At 37.1% G+C, this 18,829-nt stretch overlaps 1 protein-coding gene across 1 annotated transcript in view; it reads left to right on the top strand.

Moving 5' to 3' along the window:
* The window catches only part of LOC126176285 (sodium/hydrogen exchanger 3), a 649,283-nt gene that overhangs the window by 505,781 nt on the left and 124,673 nt on the right, over nucleotides 1-18,829 (top strand). Inside the window, exons 5-8 of the mRNA XM_049923434.1 lie at nucleotides 3,156-3,245; nucleotides 10,659-10,729; nucleotides 10,835-11,071; nucleotides 13,678-13,810. Of these exons, the coding sequence (XP_049779391.1) occupies nucleotides 3,156-3,245; nucleotides 10,659-10,729; nucleotides 10,835-11,071; nucleotides 13,678-13,810 (531 nt within the window). The remainder of the gene's footprint in view (nucleotides 1-3,155; nucleotides 3,246-10,658; nucleotides 10,730-10,834; nucleotides 11,072-13,677; nucleotides 13,811-18,829) is intronic.

Raw genomic sequence — 18,829 nt, 5'->3', positions numbered from 1 at the left:
TTGATAACTCAGGCTAGAAGTAAGATACAAATATGAAACTGGTGTCTAATTGTTTACAAACTATCAAAGTAAACTTCCACATGAGCACCCTTGGTAGCACGTAGCCCATCTAGGCGATATTCAATTTCCGGCGATATTCAATTTCCATCCACACATTAGCCAACATCACTGGAGGGATTGATTCAACAATTGTAGTTATCCGATGCCACAGGTTTTCATTATCTGGTACACGTGTTTGGTGTACCTCGTCCTTGACATAAGCCCATAAAAAGAAGTGTAATGGGGTTATGTCAGGAGAGCGTGGAGGCCAAAGCATTGGCCCATCACGACCAATCCATCGCCCAGGAAAGGTCATATCGAGATAGGCACGGACGTCCGAATCCCAATGAGGCGGTGCACTGTCGTCTTGCTGAAACAAGACATCAGGATGATACTGAAGCAGCTGAGGAACAGCATACATTTGGAACATGTCCAGATACACTGCAGATGTGATGGTAGCCTCAGCAAAGAAGAATGGCCCGATAAGTCAATCGTGCAATAGCGCGCACCAAACATTCACCTTTGGACTGCCTCTGGTGCACTCCATGACCTCGCCAGGTGGTTGTGAACCCCAAATGTGCACATTATGGCGATTCACTACTCCACTGACAAAAAAGGTCGCTTCGTTGGAAAAGGCAATTCATCTGAGATAACCATCATCATCCTCAATACGTGATAGCATTTCGACCGCTAAGTCATATCGACGTGTACTGTCACTGGGCAACAATGCCTGAACGATTTGCACTTTGTATGCACAAAATGATAAACGTTTGTGTAAAATGTCATGGAGAGAGCTTTTTGGCATCTGTAATTCATGTGAGGCCCTGCACACTGATTTCTTTGGACTTTGCAGAAAAGACTGCCTTACAGCTTCCACACGGTCTGCTGAGGTTCTTGGGCGACCATACCTCAGAAGGTCAGCAAACGATCCTGTGTTCTTGAACTTCTCATACCAGGCTTTAATGCTCTTGGCATCAGGTGGATTCCTTCCAAATGTTGTCTGGAAGTGTCTCTGCACTTTGGTTGGTGATCGTGTCTCATGGTACCATAGGACACACTGTGCTTTCTCCTGATTGGTTAACATGGCTTCTTGGGCACTGCACCTCATCCACTACAACATACTGTGAACCTAAAACAGAAAAAAACTTTTATAGTTGTAAACAATTCGACACAAGTTTCATATTTGTATCTTACTTCTAGCCTGAGTTATCAATTTATGTAATCAGGGAAAGTCTTTTCGGACACCCTGTGTAATATTTCTTTGTTACTGAATAGGTAGTCATGGTATTTGAATGTTTGTGAGTCATTTATTTTGTTGATGAAACAGTAATATAAAAGTACATGTCAGAAAACTGTTTATATGAATGTAGAAATTAATAACAACAGTGAAATTTCATTAATTATAGATAAATAATGGTGTAGCGACAGAGTATTAGCCACAGTACAGCTTAGGCCTTGTGAAATTTTGGGACCAGGCATTAAGTGAAATTGAAATTAAATTTTGAAGTGATTTGATGGTAATATTCATACTTTTTATTTTGAAAATAAAAGCTAGCTGATGTTGTTGACTGACTTCGTGAGTAACATGTCTAAAGATTTTTGTAATTATGTTTGATTTTATAATTATACATAAGTTGGAACTTAAATAGTGGTAACACTGCTGTGGAGACACTATACAATGTTATCTACTATTGTTGCTGATAGCACACGTTGTTGACATACCTACCTTACCACTGAGCAAATGGACTCGCCCGTCCCACATCACCAGCGTGGGCGCAATCAAGGGAAACACAGTCACTTGTGAGCGAGTGGTCTAACATAATGGTGTCACTATGTTTTCGAAACAGGAACAGTGGAGTTGGATCAAGAGTGAATGTGCCAGAGGTCATACAACATGACAGTGGCATCAAGGTCTTCAAGAGGCATGCGAGGAACTGGCATTGCTGTATAGAACAGTGGCACATTTTGTAAAAGCCTTCATCAAAGGTCAGCAAACTGTGGCAGACGTGCATAGATCAGGTCATCCTAGCATCTCTGAAGAAGTGCATGCTGTTGCCATGTTAGTGCACAGTGAGCAATGCCATACAATTCGTGACCTCGCCCATGAAACCAGATTAGCACATACGACTGTACTTCGCACCCTGAAGGAATGCCTGGGCATACGAAAAATTGCAGCACTATGGGTTCCACATGACTTGACAGAAATGCAGAAATGGCTGTGTTACAATGCTGCTCAGATGCACTTGGAGCACTATGAGGATGAAGGAGAAGCTTTCTTATGCCATATCGTAACACTGGATCAGACATGGGCCACATCATATGAGCCATAGCTGAAATGCCAATCCAATGAATGGCATCATTATGGGTCGTCGCGAAAGTCAAAAGTGCGTCAGAGCCCAAGTATAGTGAAAGTTATGGTGATTCTCATGTATAACTGTGATGGTGTTATCCTAACACATTATGTTCCTCCATGGCAGACTGTCAATGCACAGTATTACTGTTTGTTTTTGGAGCATCACCTGCGACCAGCTTTGTGAAAGAAGCGGTGACACTTTCTGCGCAACCCACCCACCACTTTGCATGACAATGCGTGGGCGCACACAGAGCAAGCTGTGGCTGCTCTGTTTGGTCGATGGGACTGGGAAGTACTGTACTATCCACCATACTCCCTGGACTTAAGTCCTTGTGACTTTGATTTGATTCCGAAGATGAAGGAACCACTTTGTGGCATTTGCTTCAGAACTGTTCTGGAGATTCGACAGGCAGTAGACCACTCCATTTGCACATCAACAGAACAGGCTCTGCTAATGGTATTCTACCCCTTCCACATCGCTGGCAACAGGTTCTACACAATGCTGGTGACTACTTTGAAGGACAGTAACAGGTGCAAACGTGTAACTCTTTTTTATCAGCTGTGAAGAAATAGTTGCCACTATTTAAGTTCCAATCCTTGTAATTGGAACATAATGAAGCACTTAAGGAGCACAAAATTATTTTAATAATAAGTTGTTGAAGCTATTTTTACTTGGGAATGGGTGTTCACAAATCAGTTACTGAGATTTTATCTTTATTATCTGCAATATTAAAATTAATTATCATGTTTATTTATTTCACAGGGTATAACAATCAAACCTCTAGTTAGGATATTAAATGTGAAACGAGCAGAAAAGAGGAAACCCACAATGAATGAAAGGATACATGAAAGAGTAAGTACGGCATGTACCATTATGTATTGTATCATTACTGAAGTAGTACAACAGCAGGAATATTGAAAACCATTGTAAATAGCAGGAACAGTAGGTCCAACTATATGATATGAGCATTTCACAACTAACTGGAGCTATACTATTAAATTTTGGATGAGTGAATAGATTGATATAGTGTGTGGTGGGAATTTATGTGGCAGATTTTATATTCAGAGGAATTGTAAGAATATGTCCGTAGAGAATATAATGCAATACTAGGCCAATTTGATACGCTGAACAGTAAACATATTGATGTTAGTCCATGGTATACAATAATAATGTGATATAAAAGAATCATTAATGATGTGCTCCTCTTAGAAAGACAAAATTTGATAAAGAGTCACTACTGAAAATTTGTGTTAACTATTACAAGTTAGTATGAAGCTTTTCAGATGTAAATTTGCTTTTCTACAGAGTAACTGTAACTTGATTGAAAAGAATACAGAAACTAATGTTAGTTGTAGAGAATTTTTCACAAGCCCAGAAATAGCAAAAGTCTTGATAGACTACTAACTACCTAAATCCATTTCTCTTTGAAGTACCCCTACTTTTTAAAGATGTACCCTTATGCTAGAGTTTGGGATTATTTCCTTGATGCTGCCAGTGTAGGGGCTGTGGTAGAAATTTATCACTTGTATGTTGTCATCAACAGTGAATGTTCGTTAGAGACAAGGGTATTATCAGGAGTTCCCCATGTAAGTGTTATAGGACTGCTCTTATTCTCTATATGCCTAAATGGTCTAACAGATAGTGTCAGCTGCAATCTGTGCCTCTTTACTGATGATACTGCAGTGTATGTGATTGTATCAACACTGAGTGACTGAGACAAAATTTTAGTTGGCATTACGAATGGCAGATTGCCCTAAATTTGAAAAAATGTAAGTTAATGCTGATGGTTAGGGAAAACGATCTCATGATGTTTGAATACAGCATTAGTAGTGTAGTGTTTAACACAACCACATTAACTAAATATCTAGGCCAAACATTGCAAAATGATATGAAATGGAATGAGCAGAAGTAGGGAAGGTGAATGGTTGACTCAGCCTATTGGAAGAATTTTAGGAAAGTGTGGTTCATCTGTAAAGGAGACTGCATGTAGAACACTAGTGTTACCCATTCTTGACTACTACTAGAGTTTCCAGAATGAAATTTTCACTCTGAAGCAGAGTGTGCGCTGATACAAAACTTCCTGGTAGATTAAAACTGTGTGTTGGGCCAAGACTTGAACTCGGGAAGTACTTGGAAGATAGGAGATGAGGTACTGGTGGAATTAAAACTCTGAGGATGGGGCGTGAGCTGTGCTTGGGTAACTCAGTTGGTAGAGCACTTGCCCGCGAAAGGCAAAGGTCCCGAGTTCAATACTACTGGTGTGTTTGGGATTTCCACCAGTTTGTATTAAAGGAAGACATTGAATAATTCAGGGGCTGACTCTAGATTTATCACCAGTAAGTTTGATCAACATGCAAGTATTATGGAGTTGCCCACGGAGATACTCAGATGGGAATCCCTGGAGCGAAGATGACACTTTTTTCATAGAACACAATTGAGCAAGTCCAGAGAACTGGCATTTAAAGCTGGCTGCAGAGCGATTCCACTGCCACCAAAGTACATTTTATGTAAGGACCATGAAGATAGAATAAGAGAAATTAGGCCTTATAGGGAGGCATATAGATAATCATTTTTCCCTCACTTTATTTGAGAGTGGAACTGGAAAAGAAAGGACTAGTAATGATACAAGGTACTCTCCACCACACACTGTTTGGTGAATTTTAGTGCATGTATGTAGATTTAGATGAACTGTAATTGATATATCAGCCCTCCTGCAACTGAAGTGTGTTTATTAACAGAATAAGTTCCAGAAAGTGTCAGTTTCATCTTGAGCTGTATACACACTTTTATGTCATACTTTTATCTAAATTCAATTCATATAAAAGTATCTGGGTGCTTGTTCCACTAGTAAAGTAACATTATAGGTATTGGGGAAAGGCAGTTGGTATATAGACTGTTCAGTCACATTAATTTGACCACCTGTCGAAAGCCTGAATAACCACATCGTGCAGTGTGGACTGCTGCAGAAAGTGCAGGAGGAGAGTCAGTGAAGTTTTGGAAGGTACTGAGAGGGATATGGAGCCATGCCAACTCCAGTGCCATGGCCAGCTGCTCTAGATTTCTCAGTTGATGATACGTGGTGCAAACGCCCTGACTGAGGTGGTCTCACAAATTCTTGATTGAGTTTAAATCCAGGGAGTTGGTGGCCAGAGGAGTATGCTAAACTCATCCTGCTGCTCTTCGAACCATGCATGCACACTGTGAGGTGTGTGACATGTTGCATTATCCTAATACATACTTGTATTGATCCATTGTGCCTTTCAGAAAGATGAGATCACCCAGCCCTTCAGCCTGGAGCCTTCTGATGATTGTCGCAGGGTGTTTGTCGCAGGGTGTTTGTTTTCCACTGTTTATGCCATACATGCCAACAGCCGTCTGTCTGATGGAGTATAAAATGATTCCCCTGAAAAGGCCATCTGTTGCAACTCAGTAGAGATCCTGTTATGGTATTGGTGTACAAATTCCAGCCTTCATCACCAATGAACAGCAGTCAGCATGAGTACATGAACCAGTTGTGTGCTGCAGAGACATATGCAGCAATGTTCACTGTACAGTAATTGAGGAGATGCTATTGGTAACCCTGTGATTCATCTGAGTGGTTAATTGCTCAGCAGTTGCATGTCTGTTCACCCATACACTTCTGCACAGCTGTCTTTCACCCCTGTCCTCTGTCACCCATGGTGCACCACAAGTGCCTCACCACCAGTTTTGTATAGCACCATTTTATCATTCACAATATACTTTAACTACAGTGGCATGTGTATAGATTATAGGCTTAGCTATTTTGGAAATGCTTCCAAACTCGGCCCAAAAGTGAATAATAAAACCCTTTTGGTCATCAGATAAATCACTCCATTTCTGCATTACGATAATGACTGTATTATTTTCCACATCCCCCAACACAATTTATATACCCTCAATTGTTAGTGCTGCCACCTGTCAACTGTGAATGGTTGTTGCAAGTTGACTTCAAAATTTTCTGAAATGTGTGACTTGTAAAACATGATGCCTAGTTAGTTATGGAGTGAGCACCCATCTACTTGTAAGCAGTTTTGTTGCATGTTTAGATAAATGTCTAATGCAGTAGTCCATATATGCTTGAAGATAGAATGAACACATTTTGAAACTGTTTGTATTAATAAAGAAATTTGAGTTATGGCACAAGTTGTGTATTGTTAAAACATTCCAAATCTTACCATTTTTCACTTATTTAATTGGAGTCTCATATCACAGGATGATGCACTAGCAGCTAATAATTGTAACTTTCACTTCCATTATGATCCATGTATAATTGTTTTCTGAAACTACCATACTGTAAAAATGCACAATAACTGTATCCAGTATATTTGTAATATCACAACTGCAGCCATAATAACATTTTTATGGGGAACAAAATTTCTCATGTTTTATGTTTTCTTTGGTGTTATCATGATGGTTAACATTGATTTTCATACAAATTGCTGCAAAAAGTGCATCGTATTCACACTCAAAGCCAGCCTTGGAATAAAGCAGAAAAGGCGAGCTATACAAAAATTTTTGATCATGTAATGTAGCTTTAGTGTGGTGAACAACAGTTTCATCATTGACATGCTGGGGTATAAAAGTCACTGCCTTAGTGGTAATCGTGATCTGACAATAGTGACTCTAGTAATAACCTTTCTTCTTCTCATTGCATTATATTACAACAGATTTAATTTATACAAAGAAACATTGCTTTTTAAGATGGGTGTCTACTTAATGGGCTTTCATGAATCATTGTTGCTTCTGTTTGAAATACACTAATCTTTACTAGGGGTGGAGTCTTAGGTTGGTACAACCTGATGTCAGATGTATACATTCCTCCTCAAGATGCTCCATAAGATAACAATAATTTCCACCCTCTTTCTAACCAGGATGTCCCCGAACTGAGTGACTTCCTTGTTGGCAGCAAACTGCAGATATTGTGCCTACCAATTTTGATGTTTTAACCAATATTGTGTTACAAGTTTTATTTACCATAATCGTATAATGATTATCAATGATAAGTCTCACATTAGAACACAAATATCTTTTTAATGTTGTTTCACAAAATACTTTTGCTTCCATATTTTCTTTACACCATTGGACATGATTTGAACAAGGAGGGAAACTTGTGCATGCATTTGTGCATTCAGCACTCTGCCACTGCCTTTGTTATTGATACTTTGTGTATTGTGGAGAGTCAAGTAGAGCTAATTGATATTAGAAAGATTTTTTTTAAAAAGGCAAAGTTTACATTGTTTTAGTTTCATATTTTGAACAATATAAAGAGAATGACAGTAAGAGTAAGTTCTTCATTTTACTTGTGTTTTGTATGTTTTCCCGTATTTTACACTTTCCTTCATTTTACACTTTTTGGGCCATTCAGCTGTGAAGTGTAAAAAGGGGGTTTTACTGTAGTAACTAAACACAAATGACACATGATCCATTTCTAATTCCTTCGCCCAATGATTACTACTCATATTAATTGATGAGCATCCCAAGCACATATCAGCCTCCAGAACCTACCAACACACTACTCTCTCTTTACACTTAAGTCCACTGGGGCCAGATCCTGATATAAAGTCAGTCACTGAAACAAACTATAATCTAAAGAAAGGAAAGTAAACATTACAGCTTGTAGAATGAGAAATATATGAAAGGCAAAACTACGAAGTAATGCAAACCCTCAACAGTAAGAAGAAATAAGCACAAAGTGCATGTAAGTCTCTCTCTTTCTGATATAAAACAATTATAAAAGTGTAACTGGCTCATATCCAAGGGATATGGCTGCCATTTGTTTGTGAAATATGTTAATCATATTGAAATTTAACCTGTGGATGAAAGTGCATTTATGATGACAGCAGTTTTTCTGTAATGTGCAGCAATTGGTAATGGTGCAATGAATCATGAGAAATCAAGAGAACCATTCATGAGTGAAATGTTGATAGCCAATTAAGATATTATTCTCTGTATCTTAAGCTTCATAAATAAAGTTAGCTGACATTTTCCTTACCTTGTTGAACTCATATTCAGGAAGATGCTGGTTCAAACCTGCATCCAGCCATCCTGATTTAAGTTTTCCATGATTCCCTAAATTGCTTCAGGCAAATGCTGGGATGGTTCCTTTGAAAGGGCACAGCCAACTTGATTCCCCATCCTTCCCTGATCCAATGAGACTGATGACCTCAGTGTTTGGTCCGATCCTCCAAATCAACCAAACAACCAATACCATACTAACTAAATGAACCAGTAATGAAATGTGCTGCTCTTCTTTGGTTTTTCTCTATTTCCTCTATCAGTCCTGTTAAGTATAGATCCCAGCATGGAGCAAATTCAAGTAAGTTTTGTAAGTTACTACTTCCTTTGTTGATGGACTACACTTCCTGAGGATTCTTCCAGTGAATGCCAATCTAGCATCAGCCTTACCTGCAGTAAATTTTATGTGGTCATTCCACTTCAAATTGCTCCATACGCATACTTCTAGATATTTTATGGAAATAACTGCTTCCAGTGATGGTCTTGTAATCATGTAATCATACAATAAATGGGGTTTCTGCCTACTTATTTGGAATACATTACATTTGTTTATGTTGAGGGTCAGTACCACTCTCTGCACCAAGCTATGATCCTCAGCAGGTCCTCCTGCATTTCTCAACAATTTTCAAGTGTTGCCACTTCTGTACATGCAACATCATCGTTATCATCATCATCTTCCTCCACTAGAAGCCTCTTGGAATTTTTGACAGTATCTCCTAGGTCATTTGTATATACTGTGAAAAGTACTGGTCCTTCAATGTTCCCTTGGGGCACACCCAAAGTTACTTTTACTTCCAGAGACTCCTCCCCATTTAGAACGACATGCTGTGTTCAGTTTATAGAAACTCTTCAGTCCAATCACACAGTTTGCCTGATATTCTGTATGTTCATAGTTTGCTCATCATGTGGCTATGTGGAACCATACCAAATGCCTTTCGGAGGAACATCGCATCTACCTGGACACCTGTATCTACTGCTTTCTGTGTCTCATGAATGAACAGAGTGATCTGGGACTCATATGATAGGTTTTTTTAAATTAATTAATTTATTTATTTATTTTTAGCCATGTTGATTCCTACAGATTAGATTTTTAGTCTCCAGAAGTGACATCATATGCTAACATAAACGTATCCCAAAATTCTACAGCAGATTGACATCAGAGGTATAGCTCCTCAGTAGTATTTGAGGACCTTTTTTTTGAAAATAGGAACAACATGTGATTTTTCCCAATCTTAGGAATGCTTCACCGCTCTAGAGACCTACGTAACACTGCTGCTTGAAGAGGGGCAAGTTCTTTCACATACTCTGTGTAGCATCCAGTGGTCTTTCTTGTGGTGAGGAATGTCAGTTGCTTTTCTGTCCCTTGGAAGCTTATTTCGATATGTCATTCTGTTGTTTTTGCAACAGTTTAAAAGAGGCACTACAATGTGCTCTGTCTCTGTGAAACAGTTTTGGAAAAAGACTTAGTGTTTCGGCTTTTTCTTTGTTATGCTCTGTGTTTCAGTGCCATTATGGTCACAGAGCGTCTGCCCAGATGGCTTTGATCCATTTATTGATTTAACATAAGACCAAATTTCTTAGGATTTTCTGTCAAGTCTGTCAACAGAATTTTACTGTCAGAGTCATTGAATGATTCATGCATAGCCCTCCTTATGTTAATTTTGGCTTATTTTAGTTTTTGTTTGTCTGTGAGGCTTTAGTTAGGGTATGTTTTGAATTTGTAGTTAAGCTCTCTTTACTTTGGTAGCAGCTTGTTAACATTGTTGTTGAACCATGTTAGGTCTTTTCCATCCCTCACAATTTTTCTCAGCACATACCTATCTAAATTGTATTGTTCGATGGCCTTGAACTGTGTCCATTGGGGCTCAATGTTGTCAGTGCAGGAAATGAAATTTTCATATTGACCTACCAAGTAATCAGAAATCTGTCTCTTGTCACTCCAGCTAAACAGAAGGATCTTCCTATCTTTCTTTGAATTCCTACTTACAGTCATATTCAGTGATGCTGTAATGAATGGCCCTATGATCACTGATTCCCTGTTCTACACTGACCAAAGTGAGCACTTCAGGTCTGTCATCTAGATGTAGTTACTTTTGCCTATGTTTTTTGTTTGATTGAGTCTTGATACCAGAAATTACATTCTAATAAATTTCAAATTTGTATTTATTCCATTCAGTATTTAGTGTTCATGTTCCAAGACATAATGTCACTGACTGTTATATTTTTCAGTTAATGGATCATGTGATGGCTGGAATTGAAGATATCCTTGGACAACATGGAAATTACCATCTCAGAGACAAGTAATTTAAACTGATTTATTAAAATGTGCTTCTTTATTCAATTTATTTGTATAGTATTTGCATCAAAACAGAATGAACTGACCAAAAGCCAATTTGACATTTCAGATTTAAACGTTTTGATAACAAATTCATCCGTCCATACCTGTTGCGAGATCATCAAGGAGCAGAACCAAAAATACTCGAAACTTATTCAAAATTGGCAATGAAAGATGCCATGGAGTATATGCGTCGAAATGCATCAACTGTTGGAAATATTTCTGGAACAGAATCTATGTCAGCAATATTTAGAAATTACACTAGTGGGAATATAAATGGAAATATGAGTACTAACTTTAATGGAAGGTGAGTTAATATTGCTTACTGCTTTATTACCCTACTTTATCATTACATTAACCACAGTTGAACTGTTTGCAAAAAAAGACAGTATAGTATTGTTTTCCATTTTATCATGAAGTACAAATTTCCTAACAACTCCAGAAAATTACAAGAGTAAAATTGGGAAGTGAAAGGTAATGAACAACTTCTACAGTAACCAGAATGCAGGTCAGAGACATGAAGGAGAGGAAAGTGAGGCAATAATTGAGAAGACAGTGAGACAAGATTGTAGTTTACCCTCCATATTATTCAATCTGTACAGTAAGAAACTAGTAAAGGAATTAAGGAGTAAATTTGAAAGGGAATTGAAGGTGAGAGTGAAGAAATAAAAACTTTAAAATTTACCTGTGACAGTAATTTTGGCACTGATGCCCAAGGATTTGAAAGTTCAGCTGAATGGAATGTACTGTGTCTTGGAAAGGGATTATTGGATACACACAAATTAAAAATAAAAACAAGTTTAGTTGAATTAGGTCAAATGATGCTGAGGGAATTCAGTGAGGAAATAACACACAGAAAATATAAACAAGTTTCGCTATTTAGGCAGCAGATTTACCATGGCAGAAGTAAAGAGGATATAAAATGCACACTGACAATAGCAAGAAAAGCTTTTCTAAAAATCAGGCATCGAGTCATTGACAGGCACATAAACAGTACTGAAAACTTTGCTAGCTTACCATATTTTCTGAGAAAGATATTAATGTTAACACTGAATGTAAATTTAAGTGTTAGGAAGTCTCTTTCCAGAAGTAAAGGTTTGGAGTTTGGCCTTACAGAAGTAAAATAATAACAGTAAACAGTAGAGATAAGAAGATAAGGGTAGCTGTTGAAATGTTGCATTACAGAGAAATGCTGAAGAGTGTATGTGTAGAATGAGAAACTGATGAAGTACTAAACTAAATTGGAGAGAAGAAACTTTATGTTACTCTTTGACTAAAATAAAGGATTAGTTGATAGGACACATGCTGTAGCTCCAAGGAATTATTATTTTGGCATTGGAAAGAAGTGTAGGGGGTAGAAATTGTAGAGGCAGACCATAATAATAATATAGTGTGAGCAGCTTGTTGCAAATCTTTCAATTAGACGTCACTTTGGTGCCTTGTGTGTCGCTAACCCACACTAGTAATACAAACAGGCAAAGGGCCTACAGTTTAACGTTGAATCCGAACCATGTGTTGTTCCTGATGAATCTTCACATCATTGAGAGTTGAAAGCTAGAAAGACAGTCTGAAAAATTTCCATGATCTGACTGAGATTCAGTCACATGACCTCAAGCTTTCATGGTTTCCATGTACACACTTAGTTATTAGGCCACAAGGCCTAACTAATGCTTGAAGGTAACTGACAGGTTCAGGTGGATGTAGAGTGCAATAATTAAGAAGATACAAAAAGTTTGATGCAAGGTAGACCAGCATGGAGATCTGTATGAAATCAGTATTCAGATGTACATCTACAACGACAGCAAGAATTTCTTTACCAGTGTTATTGATACTCATGTGAAACATGATTTTTTTTTTTTGCTTGTTGGGAGTATTTATTTCACTGCGCATACCATTATTCAATGAAAAATTCTCTCTGGAATCAAGCCCTAGGCTGTGGCTTAGTGTTTTTCCATCATCTCATTTTTGCCAAGGATACTAGTCTGACGTGGTGTGTAGGAAAGACTCCATACAGTTTCAGGGAGATGTACTGGAAAGTTGAAGATTGGATTGTGTGTATGATGAGCTCTTGGGTGGCTTAAATGGTAGCATGTTTCCATGAAAGATGAACAAGAGACAAATGTTATCCCTCACAATGTCAATTTGCTATTAATGTTCAACAATAAACACAATACCCAAATAAATCCCCATTCACAGGAACATGAGTTGGTGCTCGGGATTAAGTGATGCTAGTAGATTATGTCATTAATTAAGTTTGTGTCATTCCTCCAAGTCATTGCTGAATAATAACCTAGTGTTTCAACAAGCAAAGCCTTAATATTAACTTCCACCCTTCTTGGCTATATATTAATTGTGATAAGTTCACCATTAGTAATTCTTAAACTCTCACAATGCCAATGAGGGTGCAGGGAAGGGAGGGTGGGGGGTGTACCTTGTGCCCACCTTTTGAAAATTGTAATCTAGTCTGGTAATATATATTTTAAAATTCTAAAAAAATGAAAGATTTATTGGTTTTAATGATTTCTTATAAATTTTTCAGTAAACCTTAATCTAAAAATGTAAGTGTTACTAGTGAATGTGACTTTGCAACAAATGTAACATACATATTTTCAGGGACAGGGCCTTCTTACACATCTAAAAAAAGTTTTGTTGTGAATGAAAATCAATGACACTTATTGAAAGTTGTATTTTTTTGAAGTTTTTGTGGTGGTCATACAGTACCTCTCCACTCAGTGTAAATATCTTCTATATATATTTGTTCTGGGGGGAGGTGTTTCTGTTTTTGGTATAACACATTATGGAAAATGTGAGGGTATTACTGTGGTTAATAAATGTTGCTTTTTTTTTCTTTTCAGCATGTTATCTGTTTGGAATCTCTCATTGACATGTATCCTTATTATTCATTTTTTACAGTTTCAATCATCTTGACTCAAGTACATGGAACATAGATATGCAGGAACTGGAATATAACCCCTCCAAAAAAGATCTTACTGATGCTAAAATACACCATTTGCTGGCAGAAGAATTATGCAAACCTTACAGAAGGGTAAATTCTAGTTTTTATATGACTTATGCGTATGATGTTTTAAGAAAATTATTCTTATTTACATTCTTATTGATGATGAATAAAATTATACGCCTGTCAGTTTCCTCTCAGTAATCCAAAAGATATCCACAAAAACCAACACAAATGATATACCAAGAGAAAAAACACTGAATTTTAATCACACAAAGGAGCATCTTGACTTTAGAAATAAATGAAGCATGGTGCACCATTTACAAATCATGAATGAAATTATGGAATGGCACAATGAATATGAATTACACTTTGTCTATTAGTCATAGATTTTGAGAAAGTTTTGATTTGATTTCAACAAAATATGTGTTGACAGCCCTTGAAAAACTGGGGATTGATCAACGTACAGTGGGAGGAGGAAGTATAATGAACAAGATACTAAAAATCCTGACTGGTAGGGTCTGAGTGTGGAGGTGAGAGAGCATTTAAAAGTCACTTTTTTATGTTTTACTTGATTAACTTAAAAAACATGACTTCTAGCAAAAATATTTCCCAGTACGAAATTAGACTAAATTAAATTTCCTACAAAAAAGGCCCTATTCATTTTTTCTCTAGGACTAATAGTTTCAACATTGCAGCAGATGGAAAAAATTAAGATTATTATGGCATAAAATTAGTGTTTAAGTGTTAAATTAAATGGGTTGGGAACAAATATGAAATGTGTGTACCTTGCCTAAGTTCAGTACAGCCATATTAAGGGATAAATTGTGCCCTCGGGGTGTAACAGGATGGAAGGTATGGGGCTGCGAGGGAAGGAGGTCATTGGATTGTGATTGAGCCCTTCCCTCCTTCATAGGACTGCAAACCGAAGAGGAAGGAGGCCATTCCCCATGTTATCTATCCTATTGCACCAGCAGAAGCTGTTATGGGGTGTTTCATAAAGTTGTACACACTCTCAGCAGCACCCCTTATAAGACACCAGCACTGCATTACACAGACATTGTGATGTTCACCTTTTTTATTTCTTCATTGATAGTCCTCAGTGTCAACATACTGTATTGTTATACTGGCTGCAAAATAGGGGATGGAACATCAACACTGACTAATGTAAATAATGTAGCCGGCAGTTGCATAGTTGCGTTTCACAGTTCTTTACTTTCATTGTTTACAACCCTCCAATATTGCACAGTTATATGGCCAGTTCACTATTGATGAATTTTGATTAGCCTCATTAATAAGTTACAGGCAAATATTAGCATGCTGCTACCATAGGTTGCTTTTGAACATCTATGAGCAGTAAAAACCTAACCACACAGTTCCCAATTCTTGCAGAATAATATGGTATGTGTGACACTACTTCTCAAATAAAATGAACAGACACTGCCATTGTTAAAACATTGCCTATTTGTGTTACAAATTCCACTGTTAAGTTAATGCATTACTGTTATTCTAACTGATACAGACTTTCCGTCTGAAAAGTGGCTGTGTACTGGCTGTCTTGGGACCAGAAATGGGGCCATTATAAATCCTCACTATAATAGGTACTGAAACTATACATTGTTCAATGTTTAAGTTACAGAAATTACAATTAAAACATAACTCATTCAATTAACTGAATATATCAAAAAATTCCTTATTTTTAATAGTTTCTTCTACCTCAAAGATTAGGCCAAATTAATTGTTTAAATAATAAAATTGACAGATTTAGTTATACAAACAATACTTTTGACCAACTTGGTAATTATTTTGGAATTAAATAAGATCTGGCTTTACTAATATGTTTTTGAATAGAGCCAAATAAATACTTTACGAATCGTAGTAGTTCCTCTTCCAAATGTTTATAATTACTACAGAATTTATATTTGTTTGTAAGTCAACAATAGAATTCAGGTCATGAAACAATTACTGATTTCACCCTACAACAAAAGATATTAACTAGTATACTGATGTCTCTTTTTCTTGTTTCTTGATCCCACCTTCTTGAGATGTCTTGTGAAGAGTCACAATAAAAGTTTAGTAGTGGCATGGGACAATCTGTTGTGGGTGAATTCGTTTCCACCTAATAATCTGTCCAGTTAATGTGAAATTTGATGTATGATAGAAGTGTTCAGATAAACCTTATTACACTTCCACAAGATTTTAATAATTCCACATGGTACAGTTTATCCTAGAACTGGAACCTCATTGCTCTGTTTTAATGTTATATTGGCATTTATTACTGGTTGTGATGTGAACTGCTGCTTGGCAGTGTTGGTGGTTATTCAAAATCTACTTGCAATTAATGTTCATTTATCAATAACAATAGTGTTTGTCAGTGAACTGCAGTATCGATGAAGCTACACAGCAGTTGGTTATTTAACTTTTGAAACCGCTGGTTTATTGGCATTCCTGGAAAAGAACACTCTTATACTCTCATTTGCCCAGCAAATTCCGTGTAACAGTTTGTATGTGTAATGGGACTTAGTACGTCACAAATCATTCTAATGAATGAATTGATTTGCTTTACAGTATTGCTAAGCAACATGATCAGAAAGGTGATATGTGTCCTAATTAAAACAGAACCTCAATATTTTGTATAAATTTTTGGTTAGTTTTCATCAAGTATTTGTCATCAGTATTTGTCTCATAATTTCAAACTTCGTGCATTAAGTCCAAGCATGTTTGCAATTATTATATGTGATTTAATCGAATGCTCAATCACGTGCAACCGTGTAAAGTGTTTCAAATCGAGTGCACAGGTTTCAGTTTTCCCTGATGGGCTAAATAACTTTTTGAAATAACATGATGTGTCTATCTCGCTTAAAGTCTAAATGAAACTGGATTTGTGTCTATACAGCTCAAAATCACAAAATGAAATGCACTGCACAGGTCAGCGAACTGTACACGCACACTTCCAGCACTCTAAGTGGTAACTCGTCTAAGAGTGAAAGCCGCACATAAATTCACTCTTTTTACATGCATACAAAAATCAAAACACCTTTATATTAAACAGATAAATTATGGCATACAATTACTAACTAAACATTTCCTATTCTAAATAAACTTCAAGAACTTGTATTTCATAATCAATAAAATTTTATCCCGTGAAAGAAACTATTAGTCTGCTAAAACGGATTCAGATTACTGTCAACTCATGTCTGGATGTGATGACATCACGAATTGATACTTGCTTGGACTGAACGACATACCTGTACTGAAAAATACTCTCAGTGAGTAATTTATGACTTTTATAACAAATTTGGTACCCCTTGCATCGCTACACTAGGAATAGTCCAAATAAATTAGGAAATTGATTACATACACAAAATTAAGTACATATTATATCTGGTGCCATATTTCTTAAGGCTGAGGGCCAACCTTTCTCTTTTATGAAAATGCAGATTATACTCTTGTATGCTAATGGTAACTAGGAAAAAATGAAAATAAAATGAATTTAAGGAGGCAGATGGCAAAACAAAAGAGGAAGTAAAAAGATACCAGCTTGCTTTGTTACAACATGCCCGGGGCAAGTTTACTTCACACAAAGCGCATTATGACACTACATGGAATACAGATAAGAGTTACTGTTAACACCAATGCAAGGGATGCAAATGGTCAAAATCCACGAAAACCCCTGCAGGTTGTTCTACACTGCTAGATGAGAAACTGATTCTTGTCATCCCATACAGCAGCTGCAGCATTCTTCTGAGAAAGGCTACTTCCCTCACCCCAAGTGTTGATTGCTTTTCATTTTGCAGACAGACTATACCTCCCCAGCATTTCCTCTCCAGTTCCCTTATGTGAACAGACAAAATAACTTCTCTGAGTTTGTGTTTATACATGGTATTTCAGCACAGTGGTTACAAACTTTCAGGAGAGGTAGAGTACCCTAGATAATGGAAAATCACATAGCAGTGCATGGGCAAAATGCTTTCATTGTGCAGAAGTGGTGACACTTAACACAAGAAAGGAAGGGCATGAGCAGAGTGAGAAAACATGTTTATTGTGCTTAGTGCAGCTGAAACCAAGAAATAAGAAAAAAACAGAAATCGATCATCATCAAAGAAGGTGTTCATAATTACAGCCTCTAGCCATGATGCAGGCATTACATCTGTGGTGCACGGAAGACCTGATGTTCTCCATGTGCCAAAGATGTACGAATGTAGCTTAACCTTGTACCCAGAAATATTTTTGCCGGAAGCAGTGATTAAAGTTATTCAAGAAAAACATAAAAAAGGGAGCTTTAAATGCCCTCTCACCTCCATGCTCACTCCCAGTCATTCAAGATTTTTGGTATGTTTGTGATGGTTCGCCCTCTTTATTACTTCATTTGTTGTCCTTGGTGTCAACGTACAGGCTGAAAAAATAGGGGGTGGAAGTGCAGTACTGTCTACTGTAAATTATGTAACTGACAGGTACACATTTGCATTTTACAGTTGTATGCTTCCACTTTTCACAACCCCCCCATATACACACTTAATGTGGCCAGTGCACTATTGTTTAACTTTCAATAAGCCTCATTAATAATTTTCAGGTAAACATCCACATTCTTCTACAATAGTTTACTATTGAATATCTATGTGCAGTAAAAACATAACCACATAATTGACAGTTCTTTCGGGATAATCAGGTACATATGGAACAGACATTGTCATTGTTTTAACACACAGTCTACTTGTGTTACACTTTTTTCACAGTTATGCTGATGCATTGTTGTTGTTCTAAACAACATAGGTTTCTCGTCTGAAACTCGGGCGTGGACTGACTGTCTCATGATCGAAAATGGGCCCTTATATATCCTCACAATAATAGGTGCCGAAACTACACATTGTTCTAAGTTAAATTTACAGAAATTACAATAAAAACTTAACTCATTCAATTAGCTGAATACATCGATAAATTCCATCTTTTTAACAGTTTCTTCTACTACAAGAGTGAGGCCGAGTTATTTGTTTAAATGATGAAATTAACAGATATCATTATGCAATCAATACTTTTGACAAAACTGTTCATTACTTTGGAATTAATGAAGGCCTTGTTTTGCTAACATGTTTTTGAAGAGAGCGAAAT

This window comes from Schistocerca cancellata, chromosome 3 (genome assembly GCF_023864275.1).
Source record: "Schistocerca cancellata isolate TAMUIC-IGC-003103 chromosome 3, iqSchCanc2.1, whole genome shotgun sequence".
Classification (NCBI taxonomy): Eukaryota; Metazoa; Arthropoda; class Insecta; order Orthoptera; family Acrididae; genus Schistocerca; species Schistocerca cancellata.
This window is presented reverse-complemented; position numbering and strand designations above follow the sequence as displayed.